General features: G+C 37.6%; 1 protein-coding gene across 1 annotated transcript in view; it reads left to right on the top strand.

Moving 5' to 3' along the window:
* OCA2 (OCA2 melanosomal transmembrane protein) overlaps positions 1–18,036 on the top strand; it is a 483,960-nt gene that overhangs the window by 246,615 nt on the left and 219,309 nt on the right. The window contains exon 19 of the mRNA XM_058736912.1: positions 11,265–11,392. Within this exon, the coding sequence (XP_058592895.1) occupies positions 11,265–11,392 (128 nt within the window). The remainder of the gene's footprint in view (positions 1–11,264; positions 11,393–18,036) is intronic.

The raw sequence follows: 18,036 nt of genomic DNA, 5'->3' as shown, positions 1-18,036 counted from the left end.
TCTGTTATTTTTATTGTGTTAAAATATATCACATAAAATTTGCCACTTTATACATTTTAAAGTGCATAATTCAGTGATATTAATTACATTCACCGTGTTGTATAACCATTACCACAATTATTTCTAAAACCTTTCATCACCCTAATAGAATTAAATTAAACATTAATTCCTCATTCTCTTCCCCTGTATCCTCAGCCCCTGGTAACCTATGATCTACCTTCCATCTCTATGAATTTAGGTAAATTCCAAATTTAGGTAAATTACCTATTCTAGATATTGCATATAAGTGGAATCATACAATATTTGTCCTTTTGTGTCTGGCTTATTTCAATGAGAATAATGCTTTCATGATTAATCCACATCATAGCATGTATCAGAACTTCATTTCTTTTTGTGACTGAATAATATTACATTTTCTGTATATATACCACATTTTGCTTACCCATTCATCTGTTGATAGATACTTGGGCTGTTTCTACTTTTTTGCTGTTGTGAATAATGTTACCGTGGTATAAAGGTATCTGTTTGAGTTCCTAATTTCAGTTCTTTTGGGTATATGCCTGGGAGTGGAATTGCTGGGTCATATGGTAGTTCTATGATTAGCTTTTTGAGGAACCACTAATTTGTTTTCCACAGCAGTTATATCATTTTTTTCCCACCAGCAATGTATGAGAGTCTCGATTTTCCACATCTTCTCCAACGCTTGTTATTTTCTGTTTTTCACCCCAAATTATAGTTGGGTTTTCTGTTTTGTTCTATCAATCTATGTGCCTGTTTTGGTGCCAGTACCATACTGTTTTGATCACTACAGTTTTGTAATATAACTTGATGTCCAGAATTGCGATACCTCCAGCTTTGATTTTCTTTTTCAAGATTGCTGCAGCTATTTGGGATCTTTTGCATTTCATACAAATTTTAGGATTGTTTGTTCTAGCTCTGTAAAAAATGCTGGTGGTATTTTGTTTTTTTTTATTTTTTTATTTTTTAATATATGAAATTTACTGTCAAATTGGTTTCCATACAACACCCAGTGCTCATCCCAAAAGGTGCCCTCCTCAATACCCATCACCCACCCTGCCCTCCCTCCCACCCCCCATCAACCCTCAGTTTGTTCTCAGTTTTTAACAGTCTCTTATGCTTTGGCTCTCTCCCACTCTAACCTCTTTTTTTTTTTTCCTTCCCCTCCCCCATGGGTTTCTGTTATGTTTCTCAGGATCCACATAAGAGTGAAACCATATGGTATCTGTCTTTCTCTGTATGGCTTATTTCACTTAGCATCACACTCTCCAGTTCCATCCACGTTGCTACAAAAGGCCATATTTCATTTTTTCTCATTGCCACATAGTATTCCATTGTGTATATAAACCACAATTTCTTTATCCATTCATCAGTTGATGGACATTTAGGCTCTTTCCATAATTTGGCTATTGTTGAGAGTGCTGCTATAAACATTGGGGTACAAGTGCCCCTATGCACCAGTACTCCTGTATCCCTTGGATAAATTCCTAGCAGTGCTATTGCTGGGTCATAGGGTAGGTCTATTTTTAATTTTCTGAGGAACCTACACACTGCTTTCCAGAGCGGCTGCACAAATTTGCATTCCCACCAACAGTGCAAGAGGGTTCCTGTTTCTCCACATCCTCTCCAGCATCTATAGTCTCCTGATTTGTTCATTTTGGCCACTCTGACTGGTGTGAGGTGATATCTGAGTGTGGTTTTGATTTGTATTTCCCTGATAAGGAGCGACGTTGAACATCTTTTCATGTGCCTGTTGGCCATGCGGATGTCTTCTTTAGAGAAGTGTCTATTCATGTTTTCTGCCCATTTCTTCACTGGGTTATTTGTTTTTCGGGTGTGGAGTTTGGTGAGCTCTTTATAGATTTTGGATACTAGCCCTTTGTCCGATATGTCACTTGCAAATATCTTTTCCCATTCCGTTGGTTGCCTTTTAGTTTTGTTGGTTGTTTCCTTTGCTGTGCAGAAGCTTTTTATCTTCATAAGGTCCCAGTAATTCACTTTTGCTTTTAATTCCCTTGCCTTTGGGGATGTGTCGAGTAAGAGATTGCTACAGCTGAGGTCAGAGAGGTCTTTTCCTGCTTTCTCCTCTAAGGTTTTGATGGTTTCCTGTCTCACATTCAGGTCCTTTATCCATTTTGAGTTTATTTTTGTGAATGGTGTGAGAAAGTGGTCTAGTTTCAACCTTCTGCATGTTGCTGTCCAGTTCTCTCAGCACCATTTGTTAAAGAGACTGTCTTTTTTTCCCCATTGGATGTTCTTTCCTGCTTTGTCAAAGATTAGTTGGCCATACGTTTGTGGGTCTAGTTCTGGGGTTTCTATTCCATTCCATTGGTCTATGTGTCTGTTTTTGTGCCAATACCATGCTGTCTTGATGATGACAGCTTTGTAGTAGAGGCTAAAGTCTGGGATTGTGATGCCTCCTGCTTTGGTCTTCTTCTTCAAAATTCCTTTGGCTATTCGGGGCCTTTTGTGGTTCCATATGAATTTTAGGATGGCTTGTTCTAGTTTCGAGAAGAATGCTGGTGCAATTTTGATTGGGATTGCATTGAATGCGTAGATAGCTTTGGGTAGTATTGACATTTTGACAATATTTATTCTTCCAATCCATGAGCAGGGAATGTCTTTCCATTTCTTTATATCTTCTTCAATTACCTGGATAAGCTTTCTATAGTTTTCAGCATACAGATCTTTTACATCTTTGGTTAGATTTATTCCTAGGTATTTTATGCTTCTTGGTGCAATTGTGAATAGGATCAGTTTCTTTATTTGTCTTTCTGTTGCTTCATTGTTAGTGTATAAGAATGCACCTGATTTCTGTACATTGATTTTGTATACTGCAACTTTGCTGAATTCTTGTATCAGTTCTAGCAGACTTTTGGTGGAGTCTATCGGATTTTCCATGTATACTATCATGTCATCTGCAAAAAACGAAAGCTTGACTTCATCTTTGCCAATTTTGATGCCTTTGATTTCCTTTTGTTGTCTGATTGCTGAAGCTAGAACTTCCAGCACTATGTTAAACAACAGCGGTGAGAGTGGGCATCCCTGTTGTGTTTCTGATCTCAGGGAAAAAGCTCTCAGTTTTTCCCCGTTGAGGATGATGTTAGCTGTGGGCTTTTCATAAATGGCTTTTATGATCTTTAAGTATGTTCCTTCTATCCCAACTTTCTCAAGGGTTTTTATTAAGAAAGGGTGCTGGATTTTGTCAAAGGCCTTTTCTGCATTGATTGACAGGATCATATGGTTCTTCTCTTTTTTTTTGTTAATGTGATGTATCACGTTGATCGATTTGTGAATGTTGAACCAGCCCTGCATCCCAGGCATGAATCCCACTTGAACATGGTGAATAATTCTTTTTATATGGTGTTGAATTCGATTTGCTAGTATCTTATTGAGAATTTTTGCATCCATATTCATCAGGGGTATTGGCCTGTAGTTCTCTTTTTTTACTGGGTCTCTGTCTGGTTTAGGAATAAAAGTAATACTGGCTTCATAGAATGAGTCTGGAAGTTTTCCTTCCTTTTCTATTTCTTGGATTAGCTTGAGAAGGATAGGTATTAACTATGCTTTAAACGTCTGGTAGAACTCCCCTGGGAAGCCATCTGGTCCTGGACTCTTATTTGTTGGGAGATTTTGATAACCGATTCAATTTCTTCACTGGTTATGGGTGTGTTCAAGCTTTCTATTTCCTCCTGATTGAGATTTGGAAGAGTGTGGGTGTTTAGGAATTTGTCCATTTCTTCCAGGTTGTCCAATATGTTGGCATATAATTTTTCATAGTATTCCCTGATAATTGTTTGTATCTCTGAGGGATTGGTTGTAATAATTCCATTTGCATTCATGATTTTATCTATTTGGGTCATCTCCCTTTTCTTTTTGAGAAGCCTGGCTAGAGGTTTGTCAATTTTGTTTATTTTTTCAAAAAACCAACTCTTGGTTTCGTTGATCTGCTCTACAGTTTTTTTAGATTCTATATTGTTTATTTCTGCTCTGATCTTTGTAATTTCTCTTCTTCTGCTGGGTTTAGGCTGCCTTTGCTGTTCTGCTTCTATTTCCTTTAGGTGTGCTGTTAGATTTTGTATTTGGGATTTTTCTTGTTTCTTGAGATAGGCCTGGATTGCAATGTATTTTCCTCTCAGGACTGCCTTCGCTGCGTCCCAAACCGTTTGGATTGTTGTATTTTCATTTTCGTTTGTTTCCATATATTTTTAAATTTCTTCTCTAATTGCCTGGCTGACCCTCTCATTCGTTAGTAGGGTGTTCTTTAACAGAGAACTTTAAAGAACTTTAAAGTTCTTTCCAGACTTTTTCCTGTGGTTGATTACAAGCTTCATAGCATTGTGGTCTGAAAGTATGCATGGTATAATTTCAATTCTTGTAAACTTATGAAGGGCTGTTTTGTGACCCAGTATATGATCTATCTTGGAGAATGTTCCATGTGCACTCGAGAAGAAAGTATATTCTGTTGCTTTGGGATGCAGAGTTCTAAATATATCTGTCAAGTCCATCTGATCCAATGTATCATTCAGGGCCCTTGTTTCTTTATTGACCATGTGTCTAGATGATCTATCCATTTCTGTAAGTGGGGTGTTAAAGTCCCCTGCAATGACCACATTCTTATCAATAAGGTTGCTTATGTTTATGAGTAATTGTTTTATATATCTGGGGGCTCCGGTATTCGGTGCATAGACATTTATAATTGTTAGCTCTTCCTGATGGATAGACCCTGTAATTATTATATAATGCCCTTCTTCATCTCTTGTTACAGCCTTTAATTTAAAGTCTAGTTTGTCTGATATAAGTATGGCTACTCCAGCTTTCTTTTGGCTTCCAGTAGCATGATAAATAGTTCTCCATCCCCTCACTCTCAATCTAAAGGTGTCCTCAGATCTAAAATGAGTCTCTTGTAGACAGCAAATAGATGAGTCTTTTTTTTTTATTATCCATTCTGATACCCTATGTCTTTTGGTTGGCGCATTTAATCCATTTACATTCAGTGTTATTATAGAAAGATACGGGTTTAGAGTCATTGTGATGTCTGTATGTTTTATGCTTGTAGCGATGTCTCTGGTACTTTGTCTCACAGGATCCCTCTTAGGATCTCTTGTAGGGCTGGTTTAGTGGTGATGAATTCCTTCAGTTTTTGTTTGTTTGGGAAGACCTTTATCTCTCCTTCTATTCTAAATGACAGACTTGCTGGATAAAGGATTCTCGGCTGCATATTTTTTCTGTTTAGCACACTGAAGATATCGTGCCAATCCTTTCTGGCCTGCCAAGTTTCAAAGGAGAGATCAGTCACAATTCTTATAGGTCTCCCTTTATATGTGAGGGCAGGTTTATCCCTTGCTGCTTTCAGAATTTTCTCTTTATCCTTGTATTTTGCCAGTTTCACTATGATATGTCGTGCAGAAGATCGATTCAAGTTACATCTGAAGGGAGTTCTCTGTGCCTCTTGGATTTCAATGCCTTTTTCCTTCCCCAGTTCAGGGAAGTTCTCAGCTATAATTTCTTCAAGTACCCCTTCAGCACCTTTCCCTCTCTCTTCCTCTTCTGGGATACCAATTATGCGTATATTATTTCTTTTTAGTGTATCACTTAGTTCTCTAATTTTTCCTTCATACTCCTGGATTTTTTTATCTCTCTTTCTCTCAGCTTCCTCTCTTTCCATAACTTTATCTTCTAGTTCACCTATTCTCTCCTCTGCCTCTTCAATCCGAGCTGTCGTCGTTTCCATTTTGTTTTGCATCTTGTTTAAAGCGCTTTTCAGCTCCTCGTGACTGTTCCTTAGTCCCTTGATCTCTGTGGCAAGAGATTCTCTGCTTTCCTCTATACTGTTTTCAAGCCCAGCGATTAATTTTATGACTATTATTCTAAATTCACTTTCTGTTATATTACTTAAATCCTTTTTGATCAGTTCATTAGCTGTTGTTATTTCCTGGAGATTCTGTTGAGGGGAATTCTTCTGTTTGGTCATTTTGGATAGTCCCTGGAGTGGTGAGAACCTGCAGGGCACTTCCCCTGTGCTGTGGTGTATAACTGGAGTTGGTGGGCGGGGCCGCAGTCCGACCTGATGTCTGCCCCCAGCCCACCGCTGGGGCCACAGTCAGAATGGTGTGTACCTCCTCTTCCCCTCTCCTAGGGGCAGGATTCACTGTGGGGTGGCGTGGCCCATCTGGGCTACTTGCACACTGCCAGGCTTGTGGTGCTGGGGATCTGGCGTATTAGCTGGGGTGGGTAGGCAAGGTGCATGGGGGCAGGAGGGGCAGGCTTAGCTCACTTCTCCTTAGGTGATCCACTTCAGGAGGGGCCCTGTGGCAGCGGGAGGGAGTCAGATCCGCTGCCGGAGGTTTGGCTCCACAGAAGCACAGAGTTGGGTGTTTGCGTGGAGTGAGCAAGTTCCCTGGCAGGAACTGGTTCTTTGGGATTTTGGCTGGGGGATGGGCGGGAGAGATGGCGCTGGCGAGCGCCTTTGTTCCCCACCAAACTGAGCTCTGTCATCTGGGGGCTCAGCAGCTCTCCCTCCCTTTGTCCTCCAGCCTTTCCGCTTTCTGAGAAGAGCTGTTAACTTATGACCTCCCAGACGCTAAGTTGCGCTTGCTGTCAGAACACAGTCCGTCCAGCCCCTCCGCTTTTGCCAGCCAGACTCGGGGGCTCTGCTTGGCCGGCGAGCCGCCCCTCTGCCCCGGCTCCCTCCCGCCAGTCCGTGCAGCGCGCACCGCCTCGCCGCCCTTCCTACCCTCTTCCGTGGGCCTCTCGTCTGAGCTTGGCTCTGGAGACTCCGTTCTGCTAATCCTCTGGTGGTTTTCTGGGTTCTTTATACAGGTGTAGGTGGAATCTAAGTGATCAGCAGGACGCGCGGTGAGCCCAGCGTCCTCCTCCACCGCCATCTTCCCTCCCCATCTTGCTGGTGGTATTTTGATAGGGATTTCATTAAATGTGTAGATTGCTTTGGGTAGTATAGGCATTTTAAAAATGTTTGTTCTTCCAATCCAAGAGCATGAAATTTTTTAATTTCTTTGGGTCATCTTTAATTTCTTTCTTCAGTGTTTTATACTTTTCAGAGTACAGGTCTTTCACCTCTTATTTAAGTTTATTCCTAGGTATCTATGTTTTTGGTGCAGTTGTAAATGGGATTGATTCTTGATTTCTCTCTCTGATGCTTTCATAATTGGTGTATAAAAATGGAAGAGATTTCTATACATTGATTTGTATACTGCAACTTTACTGAATTCACGTAGCAGTTCTAGAAATATTTTGGTGGAGTCTTTTGGGTTTTCTGTATAGAATATCATATCCACAAATAGTGAAAGTTTGACTTCTTCCTTGATAATTTGGATGCCTTTTATTTCTTTTTATTTTCTGATTGCTATGGCTAGGACTTCCACTACAGTGTTCAATGTGAGAATAGACATCCCTGTCATTTCTTCACTGTAGAGGTAAAGCTCTCAGTTTTTCCCGATTGAAGATATTAGCTGTGGATTTTTCACATATGACCTTTATTATGTTGAGGGATGTTCCCTCTAACCCTACTTTGTTGAGGGTTTTTATTATGAATGGATATTGTACTTTGCTAGATGCTTTTTCTGCATCTGTTGAGAGGACCATATGGTTCTTATACTTTTTTTTATTAATGTGATGTATCACATTGATTGATTTGTAAATGTTGAATCACTCTTGCAGCCCAGGAATAAATCCTACTTGATTGTAGTGAATGGTTCTTTTAATGTGCTGTTGGATATGATTTGCTAGTATTTTGTTGAGAATTTTCACATCCATGTTCCTCAGGGATATTGGCCCATAGTTCTCTTTTTTAGTGGAGGCTTCATCTGGTTTTGGAATCAGGGTAATGATGGACCCATAGAATGAGTGGAAAGTTTCCTTCCATTTATATTTTTTGAAATAGTTTGAGAATAATAGGTATTAAGTCTTCTCTAACTGTTCGGTAGAATAGGACTCCCCTATCAATCCATCTAGGTCCTGGACATTTGTTTGTTGGGAGGTTTTTGATTACTGATTCAATTTATTTCCTGGTTATTGGTCTGTTTAAGTTTTCTATTTATTCTTGTTTTAGTTTTGATACTTCACATGTTTCTAGAAATTTATCCATTTCTTCCAGGTTGTCCAATTTGTTGCCATATGATTTTTCATGATATTCTCTTATAGTTATTTGTATTTCTGTGGTGTTGGTTGTTATTTTCTCCTCTCCTATTTGTGATTTTATTCATTTGGGTCCTTTCTATTTTTTTCTTTTGATAAGTCTTGCTAGGGATTTGTCTTAACTTTTTCCAGAGAACCAGCTCCTGGTTTCATTGATCTGTTCTATTATCTTTTTTGTTTCTATATCACTTATTTCTGTTCTAATTTTTATTATTTCCCTTCTTCTGCTGGCTTTAGGCTTTGTTTGTTGTTGTTTTTCTAGTTCCTTTAGGTGTAATGTAAGTTGTTTATTTGAGATTTTTTCTCGATTCTTGATACAGGCCTGTATTGCTATATACTTATCTCTTACGATCTCTTTTGCTGCATCCCAAGTGGTTTTGGACCATAGTATTTTCATTTTAATTTGTTTCCAGGCGTATTTTTATTCCTTCTTTAATTTTCTTGTTGACCCATTCATTCGTTAGTAGCATTTTGTTTAACCTCCATGTATTTGTAGTCTTTCCAAATTTTTTCTTGTGGTTGACTTTAAGTTTCACAGCATCGTGGTCAGAAAATATGCATGATATGACGTCAGTCTTTTTGTACTTATTGAGGCCTGATGTGTGACCTAGTATGTGGTATATTTTGGAGAACGTCCCATGTCCCGTGTGCACTTGAAAAGAATGTGTATCCTGCTGCTTTAGGATGAAATGTCCTGGGTATATCTGTTAAGTCTGTCTGGTCCAGTGTGTCATTCATAGCCATTGTTTCCTTGTTGATTTTCTGCCTAGATAATCTGTCCATTTATGTAGGTAAGGTTTTAAAATTCCTTACTATTATTGTATTACTTTTAATAAGTTCCTTTATGTTTGTTATTGGTTTTATATATTTGTTTTCTATAAAGTTGGGGGCACAAGTATTTATAATTGTTAGACCTTCTTATTGGATAGTCCCTTTTATTATAGTGCCCTTCTTCCTCTCATGTTACAGTCTTTGGTTTAAAATCTAGTTTGTTTTATTTTTTGTATTTTTTTTTTAATTTTTTAATATATGAAATTTACTGTCAAATTGGTTTCCATACAACACCCAGTGCTCATCCCAAAAGGTGAAAATCTAGTTTGTTTTAAATAGCTTTGTTACTTTCACTTTCTTTTGACATCCATTGGCATGACAAATGTTTGTCCATCTCCTCACTTTCAGTCCAGGAGATTTTCCTGGATTATGTAGATGGGCCTAGTGTAATCACATGGGCCCTTAAAAGTAAGAGTGAAGACAGAAGAGTCAGTTTGAAGTTTGAGAGGGACTTTACCTACCATTGCTGGCTTTGATGATAGATGAAGTTGGGGGGGAGCTGTCATGAGCCAGGAAGTTTGAATGGCCTCTAGAAGCTAAGAACAACCGTTGGATGACAGCAGCAAGGAAATTGGGACCTCAGTCTTTTTTTTTAATTTTTAATTTTTTATAATTTTTTTCATGTATTTATTTTTTGAGAGACATAGAGAGACAGCACAAGTTGGGGAGGGGCAGACAGAGAAGGAGACACAGAATCTGAAGCAGGCTCCAGGCTCTGAACTGTCAGCACAGAGCCTGATGCAGGGCTTGAACTCAGGAGCTGTGAGATCATGACCTGAGCCAAAGTTGGACACTTAACCCACTGCACCACCCAGGTGCTCCAGGGCTTCAGTCTCAAGGCTGTAAGGGATTGAATGTCGGCAACTTGAAAGAATAAAAAGACAGATTCTCTCCTAGAGCCTCCAGAAAGGAATTCAGCCCTGCCAACACCTTGATTTTGTCTTGATGAGGCTCTAGTGAGAAATGTAGCTGAGCCCGCTATACTTCTGATATATGAACACTGTGATATTAGAAGTAGGTTTTATTTTAAGCCACTACACTTGTGGCAATTTGTTATGGCAGGTATAAAAAACTAGTACTATTTTTATGTCTATAGAATTGATAGACATGTCATTGTCCTTATTCTTGATATTGGCAAATTTTGTCTTCTCATGTTTCATCTTATTCAGATTGGCTAAGGTTTATCAGTCTTCTTGATTTTCTCTAAGAGCCAACTTTTTGTGGCATTGATTTTCTCTAATATTTTTCTATTTTCTATTTCACTTATTCCTGCTCCAGTCCTTATTCTTAGTTTTCTTCTACTTATTTTGGGTTTTATTTGCTCTACTCATTAAAATATGTGCAGACTATTTTAACATAAACTTCACAAAAGAAGATCTATGGGTGGCAAATAGATACATGAGAAAAAAGTTCATCATTAGTCATTAGAGAAATACAACTTGAAACTAAAATAAATACCCTTCATACTCATTGGAATGTCTAAAATTAAAAAAGGCTGACCCAGTGTTGAAAATGTGAAGGAAATGGAATTCTCATATACTGTTGGTGGTGTTGTAAAATGTTACAGCCATTTTGGAAAACAGTTTCATAGTTTCGTGAAACACAAACATCCTATAATATTAATCTATCATATGATCAACTAGTCCATTCCTAGGTATTTTCCCAAGGGAACTGAAAACATAGGTACATACAGATAATTGTATATGAAAGTTAATAGCACATTCATTTGTAATAGTCAAATAATGGAAGCAATCCAAACATCCCATCAACAGTGAATAGATATGTACACTGTGTCATGGTCATGCTATAGCATACTACTAAATAATACAAAATAATGAGCTATTGAGCCACACACCAACCCTGCAGAATCTTAAAATAGTTGTGCTGAAATGGAAGCAATCAGACAAAAGAATGTATGCTGTATGATTACATTTATAGAAAATATAGAAAATGTAAACTAATCTATATTGAAAGAAAAGATGTATTCCTGGGCATAGAGTAGGGTAACAGGGGGAGATAGAAGGGATACAAGAACGTGGACATTAGTAAAATGCTAGGGATGGTGAATATGTTCATTATCTCGATTATTGGTTTTATGGGTACATATATTAGCCAAAATATAAATTGTACATTTTAAATATGTTTAGTTTGCAGAATATAAATTTTCTTCAATAAAGAAAATGATCAGAAGATAAAATCTTAGTGTGTTAGCATTTGAATTACATCTATGTTGGTATGTCCACTTATTTGTTTTCCAGGGTGGATTGCTATTATGGGTGCCATCTGGTTGCTAATTTTAGCTGATATCCATGATTTTGAGATAATTCTACATCGAGTGGAATGGGCAACTCTTCTGTTCTTTGCAGCACTTTTTGTTCTAATGGAGGTAAGACTTTAGAATTCTTGCAATGTAATCCTTTATCTGACTTTTATGTTTCATACTTTATTGTGCGAATGAAAAAAGCCTATAGTCTATCCACTTATTTAACATGGGGGAAATGATGGAGTTTATAAATAGACTATTTTAAGTTAAACCAGGTTTTATTTCAGCCACCTAAATATTTTCTGATAAATTGTTTATTTGGTTGTTGTTTTTATTTATTTTTTTTTTTAATTTTTTTTTTCAACGTTTTTTATTTATTTTTGGGACAGAGAGAGACAGAGCATGAACAGGGGAGGGGCAGAGAGAGAGGGAGACACAGAATCGGAAACAGGCTCCAGGCTCCGAGCCATCAGCCCAGAGCCTGACGCGGGGCTCGAACTCATGGACCGCGAGATCGTGACCTGGCTGAAGTCGGACGCTTAACCGACTGCGCCACCCAGGCGCCCCTTGGTTGTTGTTTTTAGAAATTATCTTTGTGATTTATAAACTTGCTCTAATTTCATTTTCCATAAAGTAGAATTTGCTCTAAGTTGTGTTTAGAGCTGAGTGACTTGTTACAGGAAATTGACAGGGTGATATTATCTTGATGATCTATTTCATTTTGTGTAATATTAAACTAAATATTCTATGTTATCATGGAAAAGACTACATAAAAAGAGTGAATATTATTTTGGTAATAGTTGTTATGAAATGTATTCAAAAAATTATTCACATTATTATTCAATCTTGAGACTTGATTTATGAACTTGTGTCCTCCTCAAATACAAGGTTTGCTGAAATAGAAAAATACTACTCCCTAAAGGATATCTCAAGCACACCAAATATCTCACATTAATTAACTTACTGATGGTAGACCCATTTGGTTTTAATTCTTCTGTGTAATAAAACTTTGATACTCCTCCCACCATTGTCTTTAAGACAGGGCCTTTGAAGTTTTGTAATCTACATCTTTGCTCCTAATGGATTGTGTAGATGTAATCAGTCCCTCCAAGTCTGTGGGGGGTTGTGAATTATATTCTAAATCCTCAGTTTCACACTCAAAACATTCAGCTTTTTTTTTCAGGGTGTTCTTTCCACACTGAACACATAGAATATGGAGGGGAAAATTCTGGTTACTGTTTTAATGATTGGACTTTGAAAGTCTCTGCCTCAAATACATGTTTACTCCAGGTATAAATTTCTATCTCATCTGGGTTTTGGGCATATTTTTCCATATTTTATACTTCACTTTGTTGATGTAGTAAACAATGGAATTTTAAAAACAACTTTATTGAGGTATAATTTACATATCATAATATTCACATGTAAGTTTACAATTTAATGATTTTAATAAGTTTAGAACATTTCCATCATCCAAAAAAGATCCCACATGTCTATTTACGATTAATTCTAGCTCTTGACTCCAGATTTAGGCAATCACTATTTTTTTCTGTCTATTTATTTGCCTTTCCTATACATTTCATCCAAAGGAATCATATATAGGAAAAATCATAGTTTTTTCTGTCTGCTTTCTTTAATTAGAATAATGATAATAATGTTGGTTCATCCATGTCTTTGTATGTATTTTAGCTCATTTGTTTTATTGCTGAATAGCATTCCACTTTGTGGATACCATTTGATGAATATTTGTACTTTCCAATTTTGAACATTATGAATATTACTATCATAAACATTTGTGTAAGTTTGTGTGTAAGTGTTCATGTGGAATATATTTTCATGTCTTTGAGATATATGCTAGGTTTTATCATAAGTTTAGCTTCTTAAGAAACTGTAAAAATGCTTTTCACAGTGACTGTACCATTTTACATTCTCACTGGCAGTGTAATAGTATTCCAGTTTCTCTACAATCTCACTATCACACTCTGCATTTCTTTTTTTTTAATATATGAAATTTATTGTCAAATTGGTTTCCATACAACACCCAGTGTTCATCTCAAAAGGTGCCCTCTTCAATGCCCAACCAACCCTTCCCTCCCTCCCACCGCTCCCCAAAAACCCTCAGTTTGTTCTCAGTTTTTAAGAGCCTCTTATGGTTTTGCTCTCTCCCACTCTATCCTCATTTTTTTTCCTTCCCCTCCCCCATGGGTTTCTGTTAAGTTCTCAGGATCCACATAAGAGTGAAAACATATGGTATCTGTCTTTCTCTGTATGAATTATTTCACTTAGCATCACACTCTCCAGTTCCATCCACATTGCTACAAGGGCCATATTTCATTCTTTCTCATTGCCACGTAGTACTCCATTGTGTATATAAACCACAATTTCTTTATCCATTCATCAGTTGATAGACATTTAGGCTTTTCCCACAATTTGGCTATTGTTGAGAGTGCTGCTATAAACATTGGGGTACAAGTGCCCCTCTGCATCAGTATTCCTGTATCCCTTGGGTAAATTCCTAGCAGTGGTACTGCTGGGTGATAGGGTAGGTCTATTTTTAATTTTTTGAGGAAACTCCACACTGTTTTCCAGAGTGGCTGCACCAGTTTGCATTCCCACCAATAGTGCAAGAGGGTTCCCATTTCTCCACATCCTCTCCAGCATCTATAGTCTCCTGATTTGTTCATTTTAGCCACTCTGACTGGTGTGAGGTGATATCTGAGTGTGGTTTTGATTTGTATTTCCCTGATGAGGAGCGACGTTGAGCATCTTTTCATGTGCCTGTTGGCCATGCGGATGTCTTCTTTAGAGAAGTGTCTATTCATGTTTTCTGCCCATTTCTTCACTGGATTATTTGTTTTTCGGGTGTGGAGTTTGGTGAGTTCTTTATAGATTTTGGATACTAGCCCTTTGTCTGATATGTCCTTTGCAAATATCTTTTCCTATTCCGTTGGTTGCCTTTTCGTTTTGTTGGTTGTTTCCTTTGCTGTGCAGAAGCTTTTTATCTTCATAAGGTCCCAGTAATTCATTTTTGCTTTTAATTCCCTTGCCTTTGGGGATGTGTCGAGTAAGAGATTGCTACAGCTGAGGTCAGAGAGGTCTTTTCCTGCTTTCTCCTCTAGGGCTTTGATGATTTCCTGTCTCACATTCAAGTCCTTTACCCATTTTGAGTTTATTTTTGTGAATGGTGTAAGAAAGTGGTCTAGTTTCATTCTTTTGGATGTTGCTGTCCAGTTCTCCCAGCACCATTTGTTAAAGAGACTGTCTTTTTTCCATTGGATACTCTTTCCTGCTTCATCAAAGATTAGTTGGCCATACTTTTGTGGGTCCAATTCTGGGGTTTCTATTCTATTCCATTGGTCTATGTGTCTGTTTTTGTGCCAATACCATGCTGTCTTGATGATGACAGCTTTGTAGTAGAGGCTGAAGTGTGGGATTGTGATGCTTCCTGCTTTGGTATTCTTCAAAATTACTTTGGCTATTCGGGGCCTTTTGTGGTTCCATATGAATTTTAGGATCGTTTGTTTAGCTTCAAGAAGAATGCTGGTGCAATTTTGATTGGGATTGCATTGAATGTGTAGATAGCTTTGGGTAGTATTGACATTTTAACAATGTTTATTCTTCCAATGCATGAGCACAGAATGTTTTTCCATTTCTTTATGTCTTCTTCAATTTCCTTCATAAGCTTTCTATAGTTTTCAGCATACAGATCTTTTACATGTTTGGTTAGGTTTATTCCTAGGTATTTTATGCTTCTTGGTACAATTGTGAATGGGATCAGTTTCTTTATTTGTCTTTATGTTGCTTCTTTATTAGTGTAGAAGAATGCAACTGATTGTTGCATTGATTTTGTATCCTGTGACTTTGCTGAATTCATGTATCAGTTCTAGCAGACTTTTGGTGGAGTCTATCGGATTTTCCATGTATAATATCATGTCATCTGCCAAAAGTGAGAGCTTGACTTCATCTTTGCCAATTTGGATGCCTTTGATTTCCTTTTGTTGTCTGATTGCTAATGCTAGCACTTCCAACACTACGTTAAACAACAGCGGTGAGAGTGGACATCCCTGTCGTGTTCCTGATCTCGGGGAAAGCTGTCAGTTTTTCCCCATTAAGGATGATATTAGCTGTAGGCTTTTCATAAATGGCTTTATGATGTTTAAGTATGTTCCTTCTATCCCAACTTTATCAAGGGTTTTTATTAAGAAAGGATGCTGAATTTTGTCAAATGCTTTTTCTGCATCAATTGACAGGATCATATGGTTCTTATCTTTTCTTTTATTAATGTGAATTATCATGTTGATTGCTTTGTGAATATTGAGCAAGCCCTCATCCCAGGAATGAATCCCACTTGATCATGGTGAATAATTCTTTTTATATGCTGTTGACTTCAATTTGCTAGTATCTTGTTGAGAATTTTTGCATACATGTTCATCAGGGATATTGGCCTGTAGTTGTCTTCTTTTACTGGGGCTCTGTCTGGTTTAGGAATCAAACTAACGCTGGCTTCATAAAATGAGTCTGCAGGTTTTCCTTCCCTTTCTATTTTTTGGAACAGCTTGAGATGGATAGGTATTAACTCTGCTTTAAATATCTGGTAGAATTCCCCAGGGAAGCCATCTGGTCCTGGACTGTTATTTGTTGAGAGATTTTTGATAACTGATTCAATTTCTTCGCTGGTTATGGGTCTGCTCAAGCTTTCTATTTCCTCCTGATTGAGTTTTGGAAGTTTGTGGGTGTTTAGGAATTTGTCTATTTTTTCCAGGTTGTCCAGTTTGTTGGCATATGATTTTTCATTGTATTCCCTGACAATTGCTTGTATTTGTGAGGGATTGGTTGTAATAATTCCATTTTCATTCATGATTTTATCTATTTGGGTCTTTGTGAGAAGCCTGGCTAGAGGTTTATCAATTTTGTTTATTTTTTTCAAAAAAACAGCTCTTGGTTTCATTTATCTGCTCTACAGTTTTTTGTTTTATATTCTACATTGTTTATTTCTGCTTTGATCTTTATTTTTTCTCTTCTTCTGCTGGGTTTAGGGTGTCTTTGCTCTTCAGCTTCTATTTACTTTAGGTGTGTGCTGTTAACATTTTATATTTGGGATTTTTCTTATTTTGAGATAGGCCTGGATTGTAATGTATGATTCCTCTCAGTACTGCCTTTGCTGCATCCCAAAGCATTTGGATTGTTGTATTTTCATTTTCATTTGTTTCCATATATTTTTTAAATTTCTTCTCTAATTGCCTGGTTGAGCCATTCATCTTTAATAGGGTGTTCTTTAACTTCCATGCTTTTGGAGGCTTTCCAGACTTTTTCCCGTGGTTGATTTCAAGTTTCATAGCATTGTGTTCTGAAAGTGTGCATGGTATGATTTCAAGTCTTTTATACCTATTAATGGATGTTTTGTGACTTAGTATGTTATCTATCTTGGAGAATGTTCCATGTGCACTTGAGAAGAAAGTATATTCTGTTGCTTTGGGATGCAGAGTTCTAAATATATCTGTCAAGTCCGTCTGATCCAATGTATCATTCAGGCCCCTTGTTTCTTGAATGATCCTGTGTCTTGATGATCTATCCATTGTTGTAAGTGGAGTAGTAAAATCCCTGCGATTACCACATTCTTATCAATGAGGTTGCTTATGTTTGTGAATAATTGTTTTATATATTTGGGGGCTTCTGTATTCAGTGCATAGACATTTATAATTGTTAGCTATTCCTGATGGATAGACCCTGTTAATTTTATATAATATCTTTCTTCATCTCTTGTTATAGCCTTTAATTTAAAGTCTAGTTTGTCTGATATAAGTATGGCTACTCCCGCTCTCTTTTGACTTTCAGTAGCATGATAAATAGTTCTCCATCCCCTCACTTTCAATCTGAAAGTGTCCTCAGGTCTAAAATGAGTCTCTTGTAGAGAGCAAATAGATGGGTCTTGTTTTTTTATCCATTCTGATACCCGATGTCTTTTGGTTGGAGCATTTAGTCCACTTACATTCGGTGTTACTATTGAAAGATATGGGTTTAGAGTCATTGTGATGTCTGCAGGTTCATGCTTGTAGCGATGTCTCTGGTACTTTGTGGTCCTTGCAACATTTCATTCACAGAGTCCCCCTCAGGATCTCTTGTAGGGCTGGTTTAGTGGTGATGAATTCCTTCAGTTTTTGTTTGTTTGGGAAAACCTTTATCTCTCCTATTCTGAATGACAGACTTGGTGGATACAGGATTCTTGGCTGCATATTTTTTCTGTCATCACATTGAATATATCCTGTCATTCCTTTCTGGCCTGCCAAGTTTCAGTAGATAGGTCTGCTACTACCCTTATATGCCTACGTTTGTAACTTAGGGCCTGTTTATCTCTAGCTGCTTTCAGAATTCTCTGTTTATCTTTGTTTTTTGCCAGTTGCACTATGATATGTCATGTAGAAGATCAATTTAAGTTATGTCCTAGGGGAGTTCTCTGTGCCTCTTGGATTCAATGCCTATTTCCTTCCCCAAATGAGGAAAGTTCTCAGCTATGATTTGTTCAAGTACACCTTCAGCCCCTTTCTCTCTGTCTTCTTCTTCTGGAATTCCTGTGATGGGGATATTGTTCCATTCTATTGCATCACTTAGTTCCCTAATTCTCCCCCCATACTCATGGATTTTTTTTATCTCTCTTTTTCTCAGTTTCCTTTTTTTCCATAATTTTATCTTCTAATTCACCTATTCTCTCCTCTGCCTCTTCAATCTCCGCTATGGCTGCCTCCATTTTATTTTGCATCTCATTTATA

This window comes from Neofelis nebulosa, chromosome 7, assembly GCF_028018385.1.
Source record: "Neofelis nebulosa isolate mNeoNeb1 chromosome 7, mNeoNeb1.pri, whole genome shotgun sequence".
NCBI classification, from domain to species: domain Eukaryota; kingdom Metazoa; phylum Chordata; class Mammalia; order Carnivora; family Felidae; genus Neofelis; species Neofelis nebulosa.
Note: the sequence above shows the minus strand (reverse complement) of the source record. Positions and strands in the feature narration are given on the sequence as shown.